Source organism: Phaseolus vulgaris, chromosome 1, assembly GCF_000499845.2.
Source record: "Phaseolus vulgaris cultivar G19833 chromosome 1, P. vulgaris v2.0, whole genome shotgun sequence".
NCBI classification, from domain to species: domain Eukaryota; kingdom Viridiplantae; phylum Streptophyta; class Magnoliopsida; order Fabales; family Fabaceae; genus Phaseolus; species Phaseolus vulgaris.
The window spans coordinates 23812538-23833081 of NC_023759.2; the positions used below are offsets into that span (position 1 = coordinate 23812538).

The window sequence follows — 20544 nt, forward strand, 5'->3', positions numbered from 1 at the left end:
TCTGGAATATGTGCAGGAGTTGAAGAGTTCTTTTGCCTCCTTCGAGGTAGTGCATGTGCCCAGAGAGCAGAATGCCCGAGCTGACTTGCTAGCTAAGCTCGCCAGTTCAGGCAAGGGGGGTAGGCAGAGGACGGTGATTCAAGAAACTCTGAAGACGCCGAGGGCATTTGTGGCAGATCACCTGGTCCTTCAGATAAGCAAGTCGACGGAGAAAGCTGCGAGAAGCCATAAGTCCCTGACGCAAGAAACTCTGAGATCGCCGAGAATTAGAGCATGTCGGGAAGAGAAGGTGAACGTGATGCAGGTCTGCGCTACCCATGAGCCAGACACTTGGATAACACAGTACAAGCGGTGCCTGGCGGATGGCCTTCTCCCGCTGGATCCGACTGAGGCTAGGAAGGTAAAGAAGAATTCTAGCAAGTACACCCTGATTGATGGCGATCTGTACAGGTTTGGGTTCACTCACCCGCTCCTGGAATGTATACATGGCGAGAAGTGCACGAGAATCATGGCGGAGCTCCACGAAGGTATATGCGGAAGCCACGTCGGGGGTCGAGCTCTGGCCGCGAGGACACTCCGTGGAGGATACTACTGGCCATCGATGAGAGAAGATTGCAAGAAGTATGCCCAATGTTGTAAACAATGCCAACAGCACGCCGATTGGCATAAGGCGCCTCCCGAGGAGTTGAAGTCGATCTATAGCCCTTGGCCGTTTCATACCTGGGGAATCGAATATTTCACCAAGTGGATCGAAGCAGAACCAGTGGCCCAGATCACCGCACACAAGATCGAAGGTTTCGTGTGGAAGAACATCGTGAGCCGGTTTGGAGTGCCTAAACGCTTGGTGTCGGATAATGGGACTCAGTTCGCAAGCCACCTGTTGAAGAAGCTTTGCGAAGGGGTGGGAATTCAACAAGTGTTTGCATCTGTCGAGCACCCTCAGAAAAATGGCCAGGTGGAGTCAGCTAATCGGGTGTTGTTGAGAGGTTTGAAGAGAAGGCTAGAAAAAGCCAAGGGAAGCTGGGCTGAGGAGGTGCCCCGTATAGTCTGGGCATACCATACCACCGAGTAGTCAGGAACCCATGAGACCCCGTTCAGCCTAGTCTATGGGTGTGATGCGATGATTCCAGTAGAGATTCAGGAGAGCTCGCCGAGATTCCAGAACTTTGTAGAGGAAGACTCGAATGAATAGAGAAGGCTGAACCTGGATCTACTGGATGAGGTTAGAGAGGAAGCGAGATTGAAGGCTGAGGTGGTGAAGAGGAGGATTGAACGAAGGTACAACTCGAAGGTGATGCCAAGGCAATTTAGAGAAGGCGACCTGGTGATGAGAAAAGCCCACCAGTACGAGATGGAGAATAAGTTGTCGCCCAAGTGGACTGGACCGTTCAGAATAACCGAGGCGCTCGAGAACGGCGACTACCGCTTAGAGACGCTGGAAGGAGGGGCGATCCCTCGCACCTGGAACGCCACACACCTAAAGTTGTACTATATTTAAGAGCTTTGTAAGTAAAGACAAACACAAAAGTTACATTACAATGTCTCTGATGAAATAGTTTGAAGGGGGCACTCTTTTTTCCCTAAGGAGGGTTTTTAATGAGGCCACCCAATAAAAGAAGAGTTTTCGAAGTATAAGGCGTTTTCAGATTGCATGCTTGCTATTTTCCAAAAAGTTTTGAAGAAAGACCTTGTCACTTATATGTGATTTAAGGCGAGTAAAGATATATTGCATGCTTTCTAAAAAGTTTTTAAGTCCTCATCGTTTTTCGGCGATTGGAGGCATCAGTTAAAGTTTTTAAGTCCTCATCGTTTTTCGGCGATTGGAGGCATCAGTTAAAGTTTTTAAGTCCTCATCGTTTTTCGGCGATTGGAGGCATCAGTTAAAGTTTTAAGTCCTCATCGTTTTTCGGCGATTGGAGGCATCAGTTAAAGTTTTTAAGTCCTCATCGTCTTTCGGCGATCGGAGGCACCAGTTAAAAGACCTCAACGCCCTCGCGCGTCCTGAGGCAAGTTAAAGACCTCCTCGCCGTCGAGCGAGTGCAGGCGAGAAAGAGTAAAAGTCCTCAGTGTTTTTGGGGGCGAGAAGATGTAACCCCTGGGGCAATGTAGAGGCAAGTGAAAGTCCTCAGTGTTTCTGGGGGCGAGAAGATGTAACCCCTGGGGCAATGTAGAGGCAAGTGAAAGTCCTCAGTGTTTCTGGGGGCGAGAAGATGTAACCCCCGGGGCAATGTAGAGGCAAGTGAAAGTCCTCAGTGTTTCTGGGGGCGAGAAGATGTAACCCCCGGGGCAATGTAGAGGCAAGTAAAAGTCCTCCGTGTTTCTGGGGGCGAGAAGATGTAACCCCTGGGGCAATGTAGAGGCATGATTCAAAGACCTTCTCGCCTGTGAGCGAGTTCAGGCGAGTAAAAGACCTCCTCGCCTATGAGCGAGTTCAGGCGAGTAAAAGACCTCCTCGCCTATGAGCGAGTTGAGGCGAGTTAAAGACCTTCTCGCCTATGAGCGAGTTCAGGCAAGATAAAATCCTTCTCGGCTCGAACGAGTTCAGGTATGGTGTAGAGGGTGGAAGAAGTTCTGAGGGTGGCTAAGGTAGGTTCGAAGAGAACGCCTAGCCACCCGGTCTCTTGCCCTGAAGCACAAGGAGGTAGAGAAGGATCCGAAAGGCGTCTCTACCCCCAGATCAAAGAACAATGGCCAAGGCGTGAAGCTAGAAAGAAGCTGATCGCCAAGAGTTTCTGGCGACCAGGAAAAGTTCAAACAGTGGCGAAAAAGTTAAAAGACCCGTTTTGATGGAGCAGATCGGGTGAAGCAGTGTTTAAGCCAGTAGCTGAGTCAAAGTTTGATGCTTAAGGTCTCATTTTACGCTAAGGTTCATTGCCTTAAGTTACGAGTTGATAAATGTGATTGTTATTCGAAGTTAAGGTGATTCGAAGCAGTTAAGTCAAAGGTCGTGCCTACAGTTTTCCTAAGTCTTTTCTTTGGAATTAAGCAAGCAAGAAAAGTTGAAGCAGTTAAAGAAGTCATAAGAGGAAAAACGTAGACTTTGTCATTAACAGTGAATAACAGTTCAAAACATATATACGAAAGGACATAAAGTCTATTACAAGCTGTATACAAGGGAAAGTATAAAAGCAATGGATGGGTTAAATTGATCAGTCTTCGGCGGGCACCACTTTTCCATCCACCACTTCATTATCCAGTGACACCATGCTGAGATCCAGGTCGGGGAAAAAGCAGGCAAATTGTTCCCGTGCAGCTTCGAATCCAGCAGCCAGAATTTGAGCAGAGTTCAGCTTGAGTTCTTCAATCTGCTTCTGAAGTTCCTCAACCCGCTTCTTGAGATCTTCAGTTTGCTCTTTCAGCTCCTTATTCTGTTGCTCCAGCTCTTCAACCTGCTTCTTGAGTTGTTCATTGGTCTCTTGAGCCTGGAGAAGGTCTTCAGCAACCTTCTTGGATTCCGCTTGCACTTAGGCCAATTCAGCAGTTACCTTTCCCTTCTCTTCGTTGGCCTTGGCGAGATCAGCTATGGCGTCGTCCCTTGCCTTTTCCACCTGCCCAAGGAGGGTCTCCCGCTCGGCTGACCTTTTCTCTAGTTTCTGCACCTTGGTGGCGTCGGCCTTTATGAGAGCCTCCAGGTCAGCCACCTTGACGCGGTAAGGCACAATCTTGCTCTCTAGTTCGATCTTTTCTTGAGCAAGTTGTTGCACTTTGTGGCGGAGATCAGTGGCCTCTTTGCGTGCCAACCTGAGCTCAGTGCTCATTGCGTCCTCCACTCGGGAGTGTTCAATCTCCGCCAGCGTCAAGTTGAAAGATAACTTCTCCACCTCAACCCTCATGGTGCTGTTCTCTGTCTTGAGGTTGAAGAGGTCGTCTTGGAGCCTCCTGGTGGAGCTCTCCACAGCTCTGGTGATGACGGCCGGGATGTCATCTGCTATTGTCTTCAGCATAGCAGATAGAGGCTCCCACATCCTTGTAACCTCGAGAGGGAGGTTTGCTGCGTGTAGAGGCGCTGTGCGAGCCTGTTGTTGGTTCTCGTCGCCACCTTCCTTAGCAGGTTCTTCAGTGGGCGCTTGTTGGCGTGTTGACGGAATCGGGGATTCAGTGATCAGAATCGGAGAGGTATGAGCAACTTCATCCCCAATTGGAGCAACCTCCGCAGGTGAAGCATTTGAAGGGGGACCCCCTCCAGCTGATACGTATGGTGTGGAGGCGCTCGGGGGGTCCTCCATGAAATTTGGCTCTTGGGCCTCAACTGCAGGTGGCGCAGTGGCCAGCGGGATCGATTGGACTGGTGAAGCAGGAGCTTGTGTGGGTGGCGATGATGGAGGAGGGGCAGGCGTGGACGGTGGCGTTGACGTAGGAAGAGGGGGTGGTGCAGGTGGTGAAGAAGGTGCCACCCTCTTCCTCTTTGTAACGAGGCCATCTTCGGTGACCTCGTCGTCCTCCTCTTCCTCTTCGTGGATCACTTGAGGAGCTTTCCTCTTGGGCCTCTTGAGGACTAGTTTCTTGCGTTGGGTGGCGGGTTCCTTAGGTGGCGATCGCCCGTGGACGATGGCTGTCTCCACCACCGAGTTGGGCACTGTTTGAGAACCCGTCGCGAACCCGTGGGTTCGGGCGAGCGCCCTCAGTTCAGCAAGCATACCTTTGCCCAACATGTTATCTGCATGAAACGAAAATGCATGGGTTAACTCAAGGATAAAATAAGTGCACAAGGCAGTATGCAGCAAAGCAGATGATCGGTGCAGGAAAAATAAAACCAAAGTCTTGCGCATAACGCACAAGACGCCCAGAAACAGTCAAATAGAAGCAGTATTAAAACAACAGTTTAAATGTTCTAACCTATTCGAATTTCGAGTTGGTCCTCGTAGAATTCGAAGCAGATCAGGGTGGTGGTAAGGAAAGTGATGTTGGCATCCGCGACCCTTTTCCAGAAAAGGCAGAGATTTCGGTCCAACGCTCCCATGCTGTCAGGACTTCTGGGTCTCCTGAAGCAGCTCTTGGACTCTTTCTTCCCCTTATCCACCCAGTACAAGGGGAAGCCGTCGAGTAGGGAGGCGTCCTTGTCGTTAGGGCGCACTTGGACGAATTTCCCTTTCCAATCTTTATAGGATTGCTGGAAGATAGCAAAGATGGACCTCCCAGCAATCCCGTTCAAGCTAACCCATAGGCGGTCTCCTGGGTGCTTGGCTTCGAAGAGAAACAAAAATACGTCCATGGATGCGGGCAGCCCTAGGTGGTCGCACATCACTTGGAATGCTCGAACAAACGCCCAGCTGTTGGGGTGAAGCTGGGCGGCGGCAATGTTGAGCTCGGTAAGGAGTTCCCTCTCGAATCGGGTGAAGGGAAACTTCAGTTTCACCTTCTTGAATAACGTTGTGTAGACGAAGCAGAAGGGCCCGTCAGCACTCACCTTGTCATCAACACAAACGGGCAGATCGGGGGGGCAAGGTAGCACTATCATCTTTTCATCGTGCTCCTTATGAAATGATTGATGAAGCTCATCCCCCTTAGTCAGCCGCAAAACTGCTCCAGCGGTGTTCACAGAAGATGTCTCCCTCAGAAGGGTCGAGTTGGCCCAGGGATACAAGGTTTTGAAGTCTGGCAAGGGAACGGGGGCTCCTCCGGCGATAGGTGGAGTCGCCTGGGCCAGGTTAGGGCGGGAAGACGCAGGCCTCTCAGCCTGGGAAGATGAAGCGCCACGTTGCAGCTGTAAAGGAAGAAGAAAAGGAAAAATTATCAGGGGTTACAGAGGCTGACTCGATCATGGAAGGAAGGTGAAAAATGAACGAACGTAGGTTCGTTGCGATGATTGACGAAGCCCTAAGTTACGTAGAAGGAGAAATGGAAAAAGCAACCCACAGCGTATGCACCAGGCAGTTACAGGATGATGCGAATCGGTTAAAATGCAAGGAAAACCAGTAGAAGAAGGAAAGTAGGTACCTTTCGATGATCAGGAAGACGATGAAGGTTGATGATGGTTCTGGATGTTGAAGAGCGCTGAGAGAGAGTTTTTGCAGGAGAAGGTGAGAGCGTTTGAGAACACGAAGAAGAGTGATGGAACAGTAGAGTGAAAATGGGTTTAAGAGTTTTTTCGAAAATGGGTTTGGGAAGCGCAAACGGTAACTGAAGGTAACCGTTGATGAAGCCACGTGTCGAGTGATGGACGAAGGGTTTGGTGGAGCGTCAGAGCAGCAGAAAGTACAACCGCTTGGAATTCTGCGTCAGTGCCACGTAGACCGGTGTTGACGTGACTCTTTCAGTCTTTTCGCTGGACAAGTCTTCGCTTAAGACTGGGGGGCTTGTGTACCGCCCTGGTAGTCGGAAGTGATGACGTGGCATCAAGCTACAGTATAGGCGTGTTGACAAGGCGCCAGGTTGGCAGAAGGGAAGGAAGTCGGGGGGCTCGTGAAGTCGCCGGTTATTAAGTTGGCGTGTTCCGATCTCCAGCATACCAGAACCGGCGATCACCAGGTTGGAGATGAAGTCGCCAGATGTAAACTCAGGCGACCTTGAGATTGGAGATCGCCAGAGAAAGCACATCGCCAGAGATGAAGGTGGTGCAGATTATGAAGCGGCCGGCGAGACCACAGGGAAGGTGTATGAAGGCACCCTAACTCGCCAGTTCCAGTAGAGATCGCACTCCCAAGTTAGCTATGTACTGGGCAGTACCATGCATAGGTAACTTAACAAAACGAGAGTAGAAGCAGCGCCCAAGTCAAGGAGGCTCCAGATGATGGCACGTGTACAGTTGGATGCGAGCCACGTGTCCAAGTCTGTAACTGCCAGGAGAGAGAAAGTAACCAGGTATATAAGAGTTCTCAACGAACTTTCTGAGGTACGCACGTTCAGAATACGTTCTTTACGCTTGCGAGTTATAGAGCTTACTGTGAGAGAGGATTTACACGGTTCTTGTTCTCTTAGTATTTGGTGATTCGGTCACTGACTTGGGCGTTGGAGTGCGATCGGCCGCAGCGGCGCCGCTCTGTTTCTTTTGCAGGTTCTTGAGGTGGATCTCGTAGAGGAACGGAGGTTTGAAGCGGTGCACACGTCGATCCTTTGACGAGGTAGTTTCCAGCGTTCTGGTCAACAGGCAGGATCAAGTAGACATTTTGTTGGCATCCTTCCTAGAAGAGTTGTAGAAATTATAATCATGAGTATTTTTGAAAGTCGTTTTCAAAAGATAGGATTCTACCTTGATGGCTTGGCGAAACACTTTCTTTAAAGAAGAGTACTCATCTAATTCTACAATTTCTCTAATATCTCTTCTCAAACCACGTACAAACCATTTTAGCTTTGACTCTTCATTAGCATGCATATTCATTTTAGTCAAAGTTGTTTCAAAATCTTTAATGTATTCTTCTACCATCCTATGTCCTTGAGGAAGCCTTTGGAACTTCAACAAGTGTTCTGTTCCGTCCGGTTGACCGGGACGTCTTCGTGCGCGACCTCAACCGTCAGCTAGGGACTCCTTCCCCCTGGTTACCTGTGGATTCCTGCAAAAAAGAGGACAAAGAGGCACCCTAGCGGCCGTTTACACTCCGACGCTCAAGTCAGCCAGCAAGAAACACCAAAACTGTTCACCTACGTCTCTGAGCACCGCGTATGGCACTCTGAAGGTGCTAAAAAGAACTGTGTATATATGTGTGTGTTTTCTCCCTCAGGCAAAGATCTTTCCCCAGTCCCTTGTACGTAACCTCAAGCACGAGCAAGCAACTAGAGAGTTCTCTGGTAAATTTGCCAAAAGTTCCAACCCTGTTTCCAACATTCTCCGCGCTATTTAAACTACCCAAGAATTTAAAGCGCCTTTAATTGCAAAATGTAACGCGCTCAATCAGCGTATCTGATTTAGGAAACGTAGCGCATTTAAGACGTTGAAACGCTTGGGAGCCGTTATAGTACCTGAATGTTCGAAACAGAAACTGTATTGAATGACTTTAATTACCTGGCACCTGACCGGAGGGTGTTTCTATTCTGACATGGCTGTTGTACACGTGGAGGGCCTCACGACGCCATGACCCCATCTGGGGGCGTTTCTACGTGTGAGTCCTCCTGCTTGGGAGTGCTACTGCGCTAGGGGTGACTTTTTGGGTGCCAACTCATGCCCCCAATTATCTAGTCACTTACTTTGAGAGCGTATCTGCCTTCCTCTCGCACCCTGCACCTGGCTACCCTGGCCGTGACCTTCCTCTTGAGTCGTATCTGTCCCAAAGGCGTCTCTGGGGCGGCAGGAATACTTCACGAGTCAGGCTGCCCTACACTGGTGCTATTACTATGGCCTTGAAGCCACCTTTCCCTTCTCTTTATCACTGCCCCGGGCTATCGAGACCTGAGGCCTCCCCACGGCGTTGCTCCCTCCATGGTCTTTCCTACCCATGGGTATCGGGGAACCACACTGTGATCGCCTTGCTTTAGTACTGTTTGAGCTGGCGGCGCCCTGGTTGGGCGACGCCTTCACCTAGGCGACGCCTTGCCTTGGCGACGCTTCCTCTTGACGATGCTGGCACTTGGCGTCTCTCCACCTATGCGACGCCTTACGTTGACTTTGACTCTCCAGTCGTTGACTTTGACCTTGACTTAGTCAACGCCCGGATACGGGACGGTACATGTTCCTTCCTAGAAGGAGGAACAAACCTCGCGCGCATACACTCTTTCAAAGCATTCCAAGAAACCACGGGAGGTTTCTTGCGATATATAATGTCCATTACAATTTTATGCCACCATTATTTGGCATAGCCCAAAAAGGATGAAGAAACTATCCTAAGTTTATCGTCATCTTGGACCCTATACACATGAAAATAATGGTCAACCTTAGTCTCCCAATCTAAATACACATTAGGATCACTATCACCATTAAAACTAGGGACTCTTTTACAAGCAATGTTGAACACTTGGTGATATCTTTGGTCACGGTTATAGCTCTCTTCATGAGAATGATGGTGATGCCTCCTTCTTCTATGTTCTTCTTCACCAAGGACTGAAGCTTTGGAAGGAGAATGCTGTTTGTAAGATGCACCACTTGAATAGCCAGCCATTTTGCAAATAAAAAACAGCAAACACACAAAAACAGCAAACAAGTTAAGAAACAAAATTAGCAAAAACAATAAGCTTGGCAATGAAATTGCCGAAGTGAATGGAGGCAGAAAAAAGAGGTCACTCTCAAAGAAATAATGTCTTTGCACCAATCTAATCTTGAGGTCTTGAAATCCTCAAATGAAAGATGTCAAAGCAAGCACACCAATCTCAAAGGCAACCACCACAAAACCAATGAAACAATAAAGACAAACAAGAAAAGGTATAAGCAAAGAAAGGTAATTGCAAAAGGAATACTATATGTAAGACAAACTCAAAGATTAATGAATGAAAGACAAGCAAGAAAATAAAGAACTCAATGAAGAAAGAAGGCACACCAAAAGAGTCCCAGAGAAAAGTACTAGAGTAGATTTAAGAAACAAAAAAACAAGCTACTGGAAAATATTTTTTTATGCAAACTGTCCTATGATTACAGATTTAACTGGAACGATTGAAAGCGAACTGGAATGTGAAAAATTAACCACAGAAACTCCAATGTCGCAACTCAATAATGGCACTGGAACGAAGTAAAAACAGTAAGCCAATTGAGAGAAATAAATTTTTAAAAATCACTGCCAGATTACCGTATTCTGTTCGGCAGAATTGTACACTTTTTTTTATTTTATTTATCATTTTTTGTGTACTTTGAATTTTTGAATGATTCTTTTTTCTACTCTTTTCTAACACTTTGAATATCACAAATCCAGAATTTCAGAATTTTAGAGTGAGTAAATCAATTGCAATAAGGAAAAACAGTAAGCACTTTTTTTCAGAAACAGAGGAATCCTAATAGGAATAAAAAACAGAATTATGAACTAGTAAAGACATAATGGAAAATGATGTATTGGAACTTGTATAGGTCTAGAATACAAGTATGAACTCAATTCTAAAAACAAAATGCACAAAGGATCAATATCAATTCAGAAAATTATATGACACTTGTACCGCCCTGGTGGTCGGGTGTGATGACGTGGCATCCTGCTACAGTGTAGGCGTGTTGACAAGGCGCCAGGTTGGCAGAAGGGAAGGAAGTCGGGGGGCACGCGTAGTCGCCAGTTGTTAAGCTGGCATGTTCCGACTTCTAGCTTACCAGTATGGGCGATCGCCAGGTTGAAGATGAAGTCGCCAGATGTAGACCCAGGCGACCAAGCAGTCGGAGATCGCCAGAACAAGCACATCGCCGAAGATGAAGGAGAAGCAGATTATGCAGGCGGCCAGCGAGACCACAGGGAAGGTGTATGAAGGCCCCTAACTCGCCAGTTCCAGTAGAGATCGCACTCCTAAGTTAGCTATGCACTGGACAGTACCATGCATAAGTAACTTAGCCAATATGAGAGCAGAAGCAGCGCCAAGTCAGGGAGCCTCCAGATGATGGCACGTGTACAGTTGGATGCGAGCCACGTGTCCAAGTCTGTAACTGCCAGGAGAGAGAAAGCCACCAGGTATATAAGAGTTCTTAACAAACTTTCTGAGGTACGCACGTTCAGTTCATACACTTTACGCTTGCGAGTTAGAGCTGATTGTGAGAGAGGATTTGCACGGTTCTAGTTCTCTTAGTTTTTGGTGATACCGTCACTGACTTGAGCGTTGGAGTGCGATCGGCCGCAGCGGCGCTGTGCTGTTTCTTTGCAGGTTCTTGAGATAGATCCCGAAGAGGAACGGAGGTGAGAAGCGGGTCGCACGTCGATCCTTTGACGAGGCAGTTTCCAGCGTTCCGGTCAACAGGCAGGATCATCAGGCGCCCACCGTGGGGCCGTGTAAAACTTGCTCCCATCCACAGCGTGAGTTCTTGGAAGTTTCCGAAGTTTTCTGCGCGGTTGTGTGCTGGTGCAACCGTCGTTCACGGTCTCTTTGAGTTTCGTTCGGTGAAATTGCGTTTTGAACCGATCGTTTGGCTTTTCGATCGGTGGAGTAAGGTTCTTTTTGCTGATTACGCGTAGTCTGTTTGGTGGAAGTTCGAGTTCTTTCGTTTGTTTGGTTGTTCGCGGGAAGCGGTGGTTTCTGGCGAAGTCGTGGTTTTCTTTGAAGGCTTACGGTGTTCTTGAGTTTTCTTGCACTGTTTCGCACTGTTTCTCCGATTGATCGCTGATTCGATCGAGGCTGAAGTGTTGTTTGCTGTATTCCTGTGATTCGCTGAAGTTAATGAGAAAAATGAGAAGCAATCGTTCCAGTCCCGTGGCGCCTGTCGCTGCTGAAGGCGACACCGCCATGACCATGGCGCAGATGGCAGAGATGATGCGCTCGTTACAGGCAACTGTGGAAGCCTCGCGCGTAGAGCAGGCGAGGATACATGAGGACCTGGTCGCCTCTCGCGCCAGGAACGAGGAGCTCAGCAAGGTGACTGAGGAGCTGCGTCGAGCTCTTCAGGAGCAGCAAGGATGTTCTTCTGCTGAAGAGGTGGCGCCGTCGACGCCACCTCGTGTTTTCCCAATGCCTTTTGTTCAGGCGATTACCGACACGCCTATTCCCACGAGCGTGGTTCCGGTTAAGGCTGTCTTTACCGGCGTGGAGGATCCAGAGGCTCATCTGACCACGTTCCACACGCAGATGATGCTGTCGGGAGGGTCAGACGCCGTCTACTGCAAGATGTTCGTGAGTACGCTCCAGGGAACGACGATGGAGTGGTTTGTGAGCTTGCCTAACGGCCACATAACCAATTTTCAACAGTTCTCGAAAATCTTTGTCGAGCAGTACATTGTGAATAAGGCACCGCCCAGGGTGTCCTATGATCTGTTTGATATAAGGCAGTACCATGGGGAGTCCCTCAGAGACTACCTCAATCGCTTCGGAGCGCAGATGGTCAGATCGCCGGCCAAGGATGAAGAAATGCTGGTCTATGCCTTCAAGAAGGGCGTGCAGCCAAGGCCATTCTGCGAGGCCTTGATCAGGGCTCATCCAGCGACGTTTGCTGAAGTCAGGCGACTTGCAGTGGCCCACATCGCCGACGAGAGTGAAGTCGCCGAGAAGAGAGGCAGCGTGGCTCCCGCCAGGCCACGCGCCCAGACCAGGATCCAGCCGCAGAGGGTGCTGGAAACGGCGGCGGCGGCCAGAAAAGACCAGAGGACTCGCCATCCTTACGACAGGAGAAACAAGGGAAGAAGCCAAGCGCGCCAACAACAAGCACGCCAACAACCAGCACGCCGAGAATACAATCGCCCGCCTAAGCACAAATTTGTCATGGGACTAGCGGACCTGATCGCTATCCCTAACATATCTGCTAGGTTGAAGGCGCCTGAGAAGGGGGGCGACAAGGTGCTGGGGTCAAAGCCGGACGCCTGGTGCGGGTTCCACCAATGTTTTGGCCACACCTTGGACTCGTGTTTGTCTTTGGGGTATCAACTCGATGATCTGGTTAAGAGCGGGTTCCTAAATGACTATCTGCTGCATAGAAGGACGGGGGGAGCGTCGAGTTCCCAGCCAGCAGGTGGAGAAGCCCAGCAACACGAGATGCCTATCCACGGGGAGATCCACACCATTGCAGGGGGTTTCTCAGGTGGTGGATGCACCGCATCGCAGAGGAAAACGTACGCGCGATCGGTAATGGCAGTGGACATGTTTGAAGATCACTCGCCGGAAGTGGACATTACGTTCACCAAGCAGGATCTTCGGGACGTTGTGCCTCATGACAACGATCCCATTGTTATTTCGTTGATCACGGCGGGAAGGAAGGTCCACAGAGTTCTGGTGGACCAAGGAAGCTCGGCAGACGTGATGTTCTGGCCGACTTTCACGCAGCTGGAATTGCCCCTTGACCAGCTAAGGCCCTATGGAGGGTGCTTGTATGGGTTCGCTGGCGACCAGGTGGAGGTCAGGGGGTACATTGAGCTGAGAACCACGTTTACAGATGAGGCTGGGTCGAGGACGGAGAAAATCAAGTACCTCATCGTAAACGCCCCCTCGGCGTATAACATCCTGTTGGGAAGGCCCACTCTTAACAGGATAGGTGCCATTCCGTCGACTCGGCACATGAAGGTGAAGCTGCCGTCGATGGAAGGGGTGGTGATCACGATAAAGTCTAATCAGAAAGAAGCGAAAAGGTGCTATGAGAATAGCCTGAAAAACAAAAGATCAGTGAGTTATGTAACAACCACCCCACCTCCCGGTGTGAAGCCCAGACCGCCGGTAACAGAGGAGACCGCCGGAAGAGACGTGGAAATGGTAGATGCTGAGCTGGGGGAGAGGAATGTTGTCCTGGAGGAGGAAGAGGCGCGGAATCGCCCCGAGGAAGCAAGGGAACAGGGAATCGCCAGGGCGGTGATCGCCAGAGAATCGAGGCCTAAACCTGTCGAGCAATGGCTCGAGAAGGAGATCGGAGGGAAAATCTTCAAGCTCGGAAGATCCCTAGAGGTCGATCTCCAGGACCAGATCGCCAAGGTGATTGAGCGGCATCTGGACGCATTTGCATGGTCCGCTTCGGACATGCCCGGGATTGATCCCGACTTCTTGTGCCATCATCTGGCGATGGACAACATGGTGAGACCGGTGCGACAGAGGAGAAGAAAATTCAACGAGGAGAGGAGGCAGGCGATCAGGGACGAGACCCAGAAACTCCTCGCTGCAGGCCACATCAGGGAAGTCCAGTACCCTGAATGGTTGGCGAATGTCGTACTGGTGAAGAAGAGCAACGGGAAATGGCGCATGTGCGTCGATTTCACCGATCTGAATAAAGCTTGCCCGAAGGATTCGTATCCTTTACCAAGCATTGATGCCCTGGTTGACAGTGCTGCAGGGTGCAAGCTGCTGAGCTTCCTGGATGCCTTCTCGGGCTATAATCAGATCAAGATGCATCCCATGGATGAAGGGAAAACAGCCTTCATGACGGAGAGGTCGTGCTACTGCTATAAGGTGATGCCCTTTGGGCTGAAGAACGCGGGGGCCACGTACCAGAGGCTGATGGATCGAGTACTTGCACCAATGCTGGGAAGGAACGTGCAAGCTTACGTCGATGACATGGTCGTGACCTCGCAGGAGAAGAGCAAGCACGTTGCAGACTTGGAAGAATTGTTCACGACGATCGCCAAGTTCAAGTTAAAGCTTAACCCGGAGAAATGCATTTTCGGCGTGGAGGCTGGAAAATTTTTGGGTTTTCTCTTGACTGAAAGAGGAATAGAAGCTAACCCGGATAAGTGTGCCGCCATCTTGGCGATGAGAAGCCCGGCTACGGTGAAAGAAGTCCAGCAGCTGACAGGTCGGATGGCAGCCCTATCTCGCTTCGTGTCAGCTAGCGGAGAAAAGGGGCATCCCTATTTTCAGTGTCTGCGGCGCAATAACAAGTTCGCTTGGACGAAAGAGTGCGAGGAAGCTTTCGTCAAGCTGAAGGAGTACCTGGCGAGCCCGCCGGTTCTGTGCAAACCGCTGGCGGGAATCCCTCTCAGGTTGTACTTCGCTGTGACTGAGAGGGCGGTGAGTGCGGTGCTCGCCCAGGATCAAGATCAGGCTCAGAAGCCTATTTATTTTGTGAGCAAGGTGTTGCAGGGCCCAGAAACGAGATATCAGGCCCTGGAGAAGGCTGCGCTGGCTGTGGTGTTTTCGGCGAGGAGGTTGCGCCACTACTTCCACAGTTTCACAATACTGGTGATGACTGACCTGCCCATCCAGAAGGTCCTGAAGAAACCCGACGTTGCGGGAAGGATGGTGAAGTGGGCGGTAGAGTTGTCAGAGTTTGACATTAAATATGAGCCTCGAGGCCCGATCAAGGGGCAAATCTTTGCAGATTTTGTAGTCGAGCTCTCATCAGAGGCGACGCGGGTTGAAGGAGATGACTTCCGTTGGGTACTCTCGGTGGATGGATCGTCGAACCAGCAGGGTAGCGGTGCTGGAGTCATATTGGAAGGACCCAACGGCGTGCTGATCGAACAATCGTTGAGATTTGCCTTCAAAGCCAGCAACAATCAAGCAGAGTATGAGGCGCTGATCGCCGGGATTCTGCTGGCCAAGGAGATGGGAGCTAGGGTGCTGATGGCTAAGAGTGACTCGCTGCTGGTCACAGGGCAAGTAGCAGGCGAGTTCCAGGCTAAAGATCCACAAATGGCGGCTTACTTGGCGTATGTGCAGGAATTGAAGAGTTCCTTTGCCTCTTTTGAAGTAGTGCATGTGCCCCGAGAACAGAATGCCCGAGCTGACCTGCTTGCTAAGCTCGCCAGTTCAGGCAAGGGGGGTAGGCAGAGGACGGTGATTCAAGAAACTCTGAAGACGCCGAGGGCATTTGTAGCAGATCACCTGGTCCTTCAGATAAGCAAGTCGACGGAGAGAGCAGCGAGAAGCCATAAGTCTTTGACGCAAGAAACACTAAGATCGCCAAGAATTAGAGCATGTCGAGGACAGAAGGTGGACGTGATGCAGGTCTGCACCACCCATGAGCCAGACACTTGGATAACGCAATACAAGCGATGCTTGGCAGATGGTCTCCTCCCGCTGTAAGGTAAAGAAAAATTCCAGCAAGTATACGTTGATTGATGGCGATCTGTACAGGTTTGGGTTCACTCACCCACTCCTGGAATGTATACACGGCGAGAAGTGCACGAGAATTATGGCAGAGCTCCACGAAGGAATATGTGGAAGCCACGTCGGGGGTCGAGCTCTGGCCGCGAGGACTCTCCGTGCAGGCTACTATTGGCCATTCATGAGAGAAGATTGCAAGAAGTATGCCCAATGCTGTAAACAATGCCAGCAGCACGCCGATTGGCACAAGGCACCTCCCGAGGAGTTGAAGTCGATCTATAGCCCTTGGCCGTTTCATACTTGGGGAATCGATATCCTGGGACCTTTTCCACTGGCGATCAGGCAGATGAAGTACTTGGTGGGGCGATTGAGTATTTCACCAAGTGGATCGAAGCAGAACCAGTGGCCCAGATCACCGCACACAAGATCGAAGGCTTTGTATGGAAGAACATCGTGTGCCGGTTTGGAGTGCCTAAGCGCCTGGTGTCAGATAATGGGACGCAGTTTGCAAGCCACCTGTTGAAGAAGCTTTGCGAAGGGGTTGGAATTCAGCAAGTGTTTGCATCCGTCGAGCACCCTCAGACGAATGGCCAGGTGGAATCAGCTAATCGGGTGTTGTTGAGAGGTTTGAAGAGAAGGCTTGAGAAAGCCAAGGGAAGTTGGGCTGAGGAGGTGCCCCGTATAGTCTGGGCGTACCACACCACCGAGCAGTCAGGAACCCATGAGACCCCGTTTAGCTTGGTCTATGGGTGTGACGCCATGATTCCAGTGGAGATCCAGGAGAGCTCGCCGAGATTCCAGAACTTTGTAGAGGAAGACTCGAATGAAGAGAGAAGGCTGAACCTGGATTTGCTGGATGAAGTCAGGGAGGAGGCAAGGCTGAAGGCTGAGGCGGTGAAGAGGAGGATTGAGCGAAGATACAACTCAAAGGTGATGCCAAGGCAGTTTAGAGAAGGCGATCTGGTGATGAGGAAGGCCCACCAGTACGAGATGGAGAATAAACTATCACCCAAGTGGACTGGACCGTTCAGAATAACCGAGGCGCTCGGGAACGGGGCCTACCGCCTGGAAAAGCTGGAAGGAGGGGCGATCCCTCGTACCTGGAACGCCACACACCTGAAGTTGTACTATAGTTAAGAGCTTTGTAAGTAAAGACAAACACAAATGTTATATTACAATGTCTCTGTTAAAACAGTTTCAAGGGGGCACTCTTTTTTCCCTAAGGAGGGTTTTTAATGAGGCCACCCAATAAAAGAAGATGTAACTCCTGGGGCAATGTCGAGGCAAGTTAAAAGACCTCCTCGCCGTTGAGCGAGTGCAGGCGAGAAAGAGAAAGGTCCTCAGTGCATCCAGGGGGGAGGAGATGTACGCCCTGGGCAAGTTGAGGCACCATATAAAGTCCTTATCGCCGTTGTGCGAACTAAGGCCCATTAAAGACCTCCTCGCCGTCGAGCGAGTGCAGGCGAGAAAAAGAAAAGGTCCTCAGTGCATCCAGGGGGGAGGAGATGTACACCCTGGGCAAGTTGAGGCACCAGACAAAGTCCTTCTCGCCGTCGAGCGAGTTAAGGCCATTTAAAGTCCTTCTCGCCGATGAGCGAGTTCAGGCGAGTGAAAGTCCTTCTCGCCGATGAGCGAGTTCAGGCGAGTGAAAGTCCTTCTCGCCGATGAGCGAGTTCAGGCGAGTTAAAAGACCTTCTCGCTTACGTACAAGCAGAGGCAAGATAAAATCCTTCTCGTCGCGAACGAGTTCAGGTATGGCGGAGAGGGTGGAAGAAGCTTGAAAGGTGGCTAAGGTAGGTTCGAAGAGAACGCCTAGCCAGCCGGTCTTTTGCTTTGAAGTTCAGGAGGGCAAAGGAAGATTTTAAAGGGCGTTTCTACCCCAGATAAAGAAACGATTGCCAAAGCATGAGGCTAGAAAAAGCTGATGTTACCAAGGGGTCTTGGCGATCGGGAAAGGTTCAAGCGACGGCGAGAAGGTTGAAAGACTTGTTTGATAAAGCAGGTCGAGTGGGACGTTGTTCGAGCCAATGATTAAGTTACAGTTCGTTGCTTGAAGGGTATTCCTATAATGAGGTTAGTTGCCTTAAGAGTACAAGTTGTTTAAGGTGATTTTTGCTTAAGTTTGAGTTGGCCCGAGGCGGTTACATCAAAGGTCGCGTTGGCAAAATCACTAAGTTAAAACCAACAAAGTTAAACATACAAAGAAGGCTAAAGCGCTTAAAAGAAGTCGAGTAAGAGAATATCCAAGTTCAGCAATTGAAATAAGTATCTGTTCAAAACACATATGCAAAAGTTTTTACAAGGTAAATACAAGTGAATTTATAAAGAAGCAGATGGGGTGGAGTTGGTTGAGTCTTCGGCGGGAACGACCTTTCCATCCACTACTTCGTTGTTTAACGACACCATGCTGAGGTCGAGATCAGGGAATAGGCATGCGAATTGCTCCCGAGCGGCTTCGAATCCGACAGTCAGAATCTGAGCAGAATTTAGCTTAAGTTCTTCAAATTGCCCTTGAAGTCCTTCAACCTGTTCCTTGAGCTCTTTGTTCTGCTGCCCCTGCTCTTCAACCTGTTTTTGGAGTTGTTTGTTGGTCTCTTGAGCGTGGAGAAGGTCGTCAGTAACCTTCTTGGACTCTGTTTGAGCTTGGGCCAACTCGGCAGCCATCTTCCCTTTCTCCTTGTTTGCCTCGGCGAGATCAGCCATGGCGTCGTCCCTCGCTTTTTCTACCTGCCCAAGTAGCTTCTCGCGGTCAATTGACCTCTGCTCCAGTTTTGCACCCTGGCGGCGTCAGCTTGAAAGTGAGCCTCCAGGTCGCTCGCCTTGGTGCGCAGAGGCACGATCTTGCTTTCTAGTTCAACTTTCTCTTGGGTAAGTTCATGGACTTTGCGGCGAAGGTCAGCAGCTTCCTTGCGCGCCAGCCTAAGCTCGGTACTTAGGGCATCCTCTACTCGGGAGTGTTCCATTTCCGCGAGCGTTAGGCTGAATGACACCTTCTCCACCTCAACCTTCATAGTGCTATTTTCAGTCTTGAGGTGGTAGAGATCGTCTTGAAGCCTCCTGGTGGGGCTCTCCACAGCCCTCGTTATGATCGATGGGATATCCTCTGCTATGGTTTTGAGTTTGGAAGTCAGAGGTTCCCACATCCTTGTGACTTCAAGGGAAAGGTTGGATGCTTGGAGAGGCGCCAGGGGGGCTTGTTGAGGGTTCTCGCCGCCACCTTCCTTAGCAGGATTTTCAATGTTTGCTTCCTGGCGTGGCGACGCAACCGGGGATTCGGTAATTAGAATTGGAGAGGTGTGAGCAACCTCATCCCCGGTCGGAACGTTCTCTGCAGCTGAAGCGTTTGAAGGGGGGCCCCCTCCAGGTGAGATATGAGGCGTAGAGGCACTCGGGGGGTCCTCCAGAAAATTTGGCTCTTGAGCCTCAGCTCCTGGTGGCGCAGTGGCCAGTGGAGTTGGTTGGACTGGTGGTGAAGGGGCTGGTGGTGTTGGCGATGAGGGAGGAGGAGCAGGTGTTGATGGTGGTGTTGAAGCTGGAAGAGGGGGTGGGGCAGGTGGTGAAGGTGGTGCCACCCTTTTCCTCTTTGTAACGAGGCCATCCTCAGTGACCACACCACCGAGCAGTCAGGAACCCACGAGACCCCGTTCAGCTTGGTCTATGGATGTGATGCCATGATTCTCGTGGAGATCCAGGAGAGCTCGCCAAGATTCCAGAACTTCATAGAGGAAGACTCGAATGAAGAAAGAAGGCTAAACCTGGATCTGCTGGATGAGGTCAGGGAAGAGGCGAGGTTGAAGGCTGAGGCCGTGAAGAGAAGGGTTGAACGAAGATACAACTCGAACGTGATGCCAAGGCAGTTTAGAGAGGGCGACTTGGTGATGAGGAAGGCCCACCAGTACGAGATGGAGAATAAATTGTCACCCAAGTGGACTGGACCGTTCAGAATAACCGAGGCGCTCGGGAACGGGGCCTACCGCTTAGAAACGCTGGAAGGAGGGGCGATCCCTCGCACCTGGAACGCCACACACCTGAAGTTGTACTATAGTTAAGAGCTTTGTAAGTCAAGACAAACACAAATGTTATATTACAATGTCTCTGTTAAAACAGTTTCAAGGGGGCACTCTTTTTTCCCTAAGGAGGGTTTTTAATGAGGCCACCCAATAAAAGAAGAGTTTTCGAAGTATAAGGCGTTTTCAGATTGCATGTTTGCTTTTTTTCAAGAGTTTTTGAAGAAAGACCTTGTCGCTTGTGCGTGATTTAAGGCGAGAAAAGATATATCGCATGCTTTCAGTTAAAAGTTTTAAGTCCTCATCGTTTTTCGGCGATTGGAGGCACCAGTTAAAGTTTTTAAGTCCTCATCGTTTTTCGGCGATTGGAGGCACCAGGAAAGGTTTTTAAGTCCTCATCGTTTTTCGGCGATCGGAGGCACCAGATGAAAAACCTCAACGCCCTCGCGCGTTCTGAGGCAAGTTAAAGACCTCCTCGCCGTCGAGCGAGTGCAGGCGAGAAAGAGAAAAGTCCTCAGTGCATCCAGGGGGGAGGAGATGTACACCCTGGGCAAGTTGAGGCACCAGTTAAAGACCTCCTCGCCGTCGAGCGAGTGCAGGCGAGAAAGAGAAAAGTCCTCAGTGCATCCAGGGGGGAGGAGATGTACACCCTGGGCAAGTTGAGGCACCAGATAAAGTCCTTCTCGCCGTCGAGCGAGTTTAGGCAAGTTAAAGACCTCCTCGCCGTCGAGCGAGTGCAGGCGAGGAAGAGTAAAAGTCCTCCGTGTTTCTGGGGGCGAGAAGATGTAACCCCTGGGGCAATGTAGAGGCAAGATAAAGACCTTCTCGCCGATGAGCGAGTTCAGGCAAGATAAAGACCTTCTCGCCGATGAGCGAGTTCAGGCGAGTTAAAGACCTTCTCGCCGATGAGCGAGTTCAGGCGAGTTAAAGACCTTCGCGCTTACATGCGAGCGTAGGCAAGATAAAATCCTTCTCGTCTCGAACGAGTTCAGGTATGGCGCAGAGGGTGGAAGAAGTTTGGAAGGTGGCT

The 20544-nt window shown here is 50.3% G+C and overlaps 1 protein-coding gene across 1 annotated transcript; it reads right to left on the minus strand.

Moving 5' to 3' along the window:
* Window positions 1–3464: 3464 nt before the first annotated feature.
* LOC137815727 (uncharacterized) lies at window positions 3465–4226 on the minus strand. The gene has a single exon (XM_068618839.1). It carries the CDS (start codon window positions 4224–4226, stop codon window positions 3465–3467), a length of 762 nt encoding a protein of 253 aa, XP_068474940.1.
* Window positions 4227–20544: the final 16318 nt, after the last annotated feature.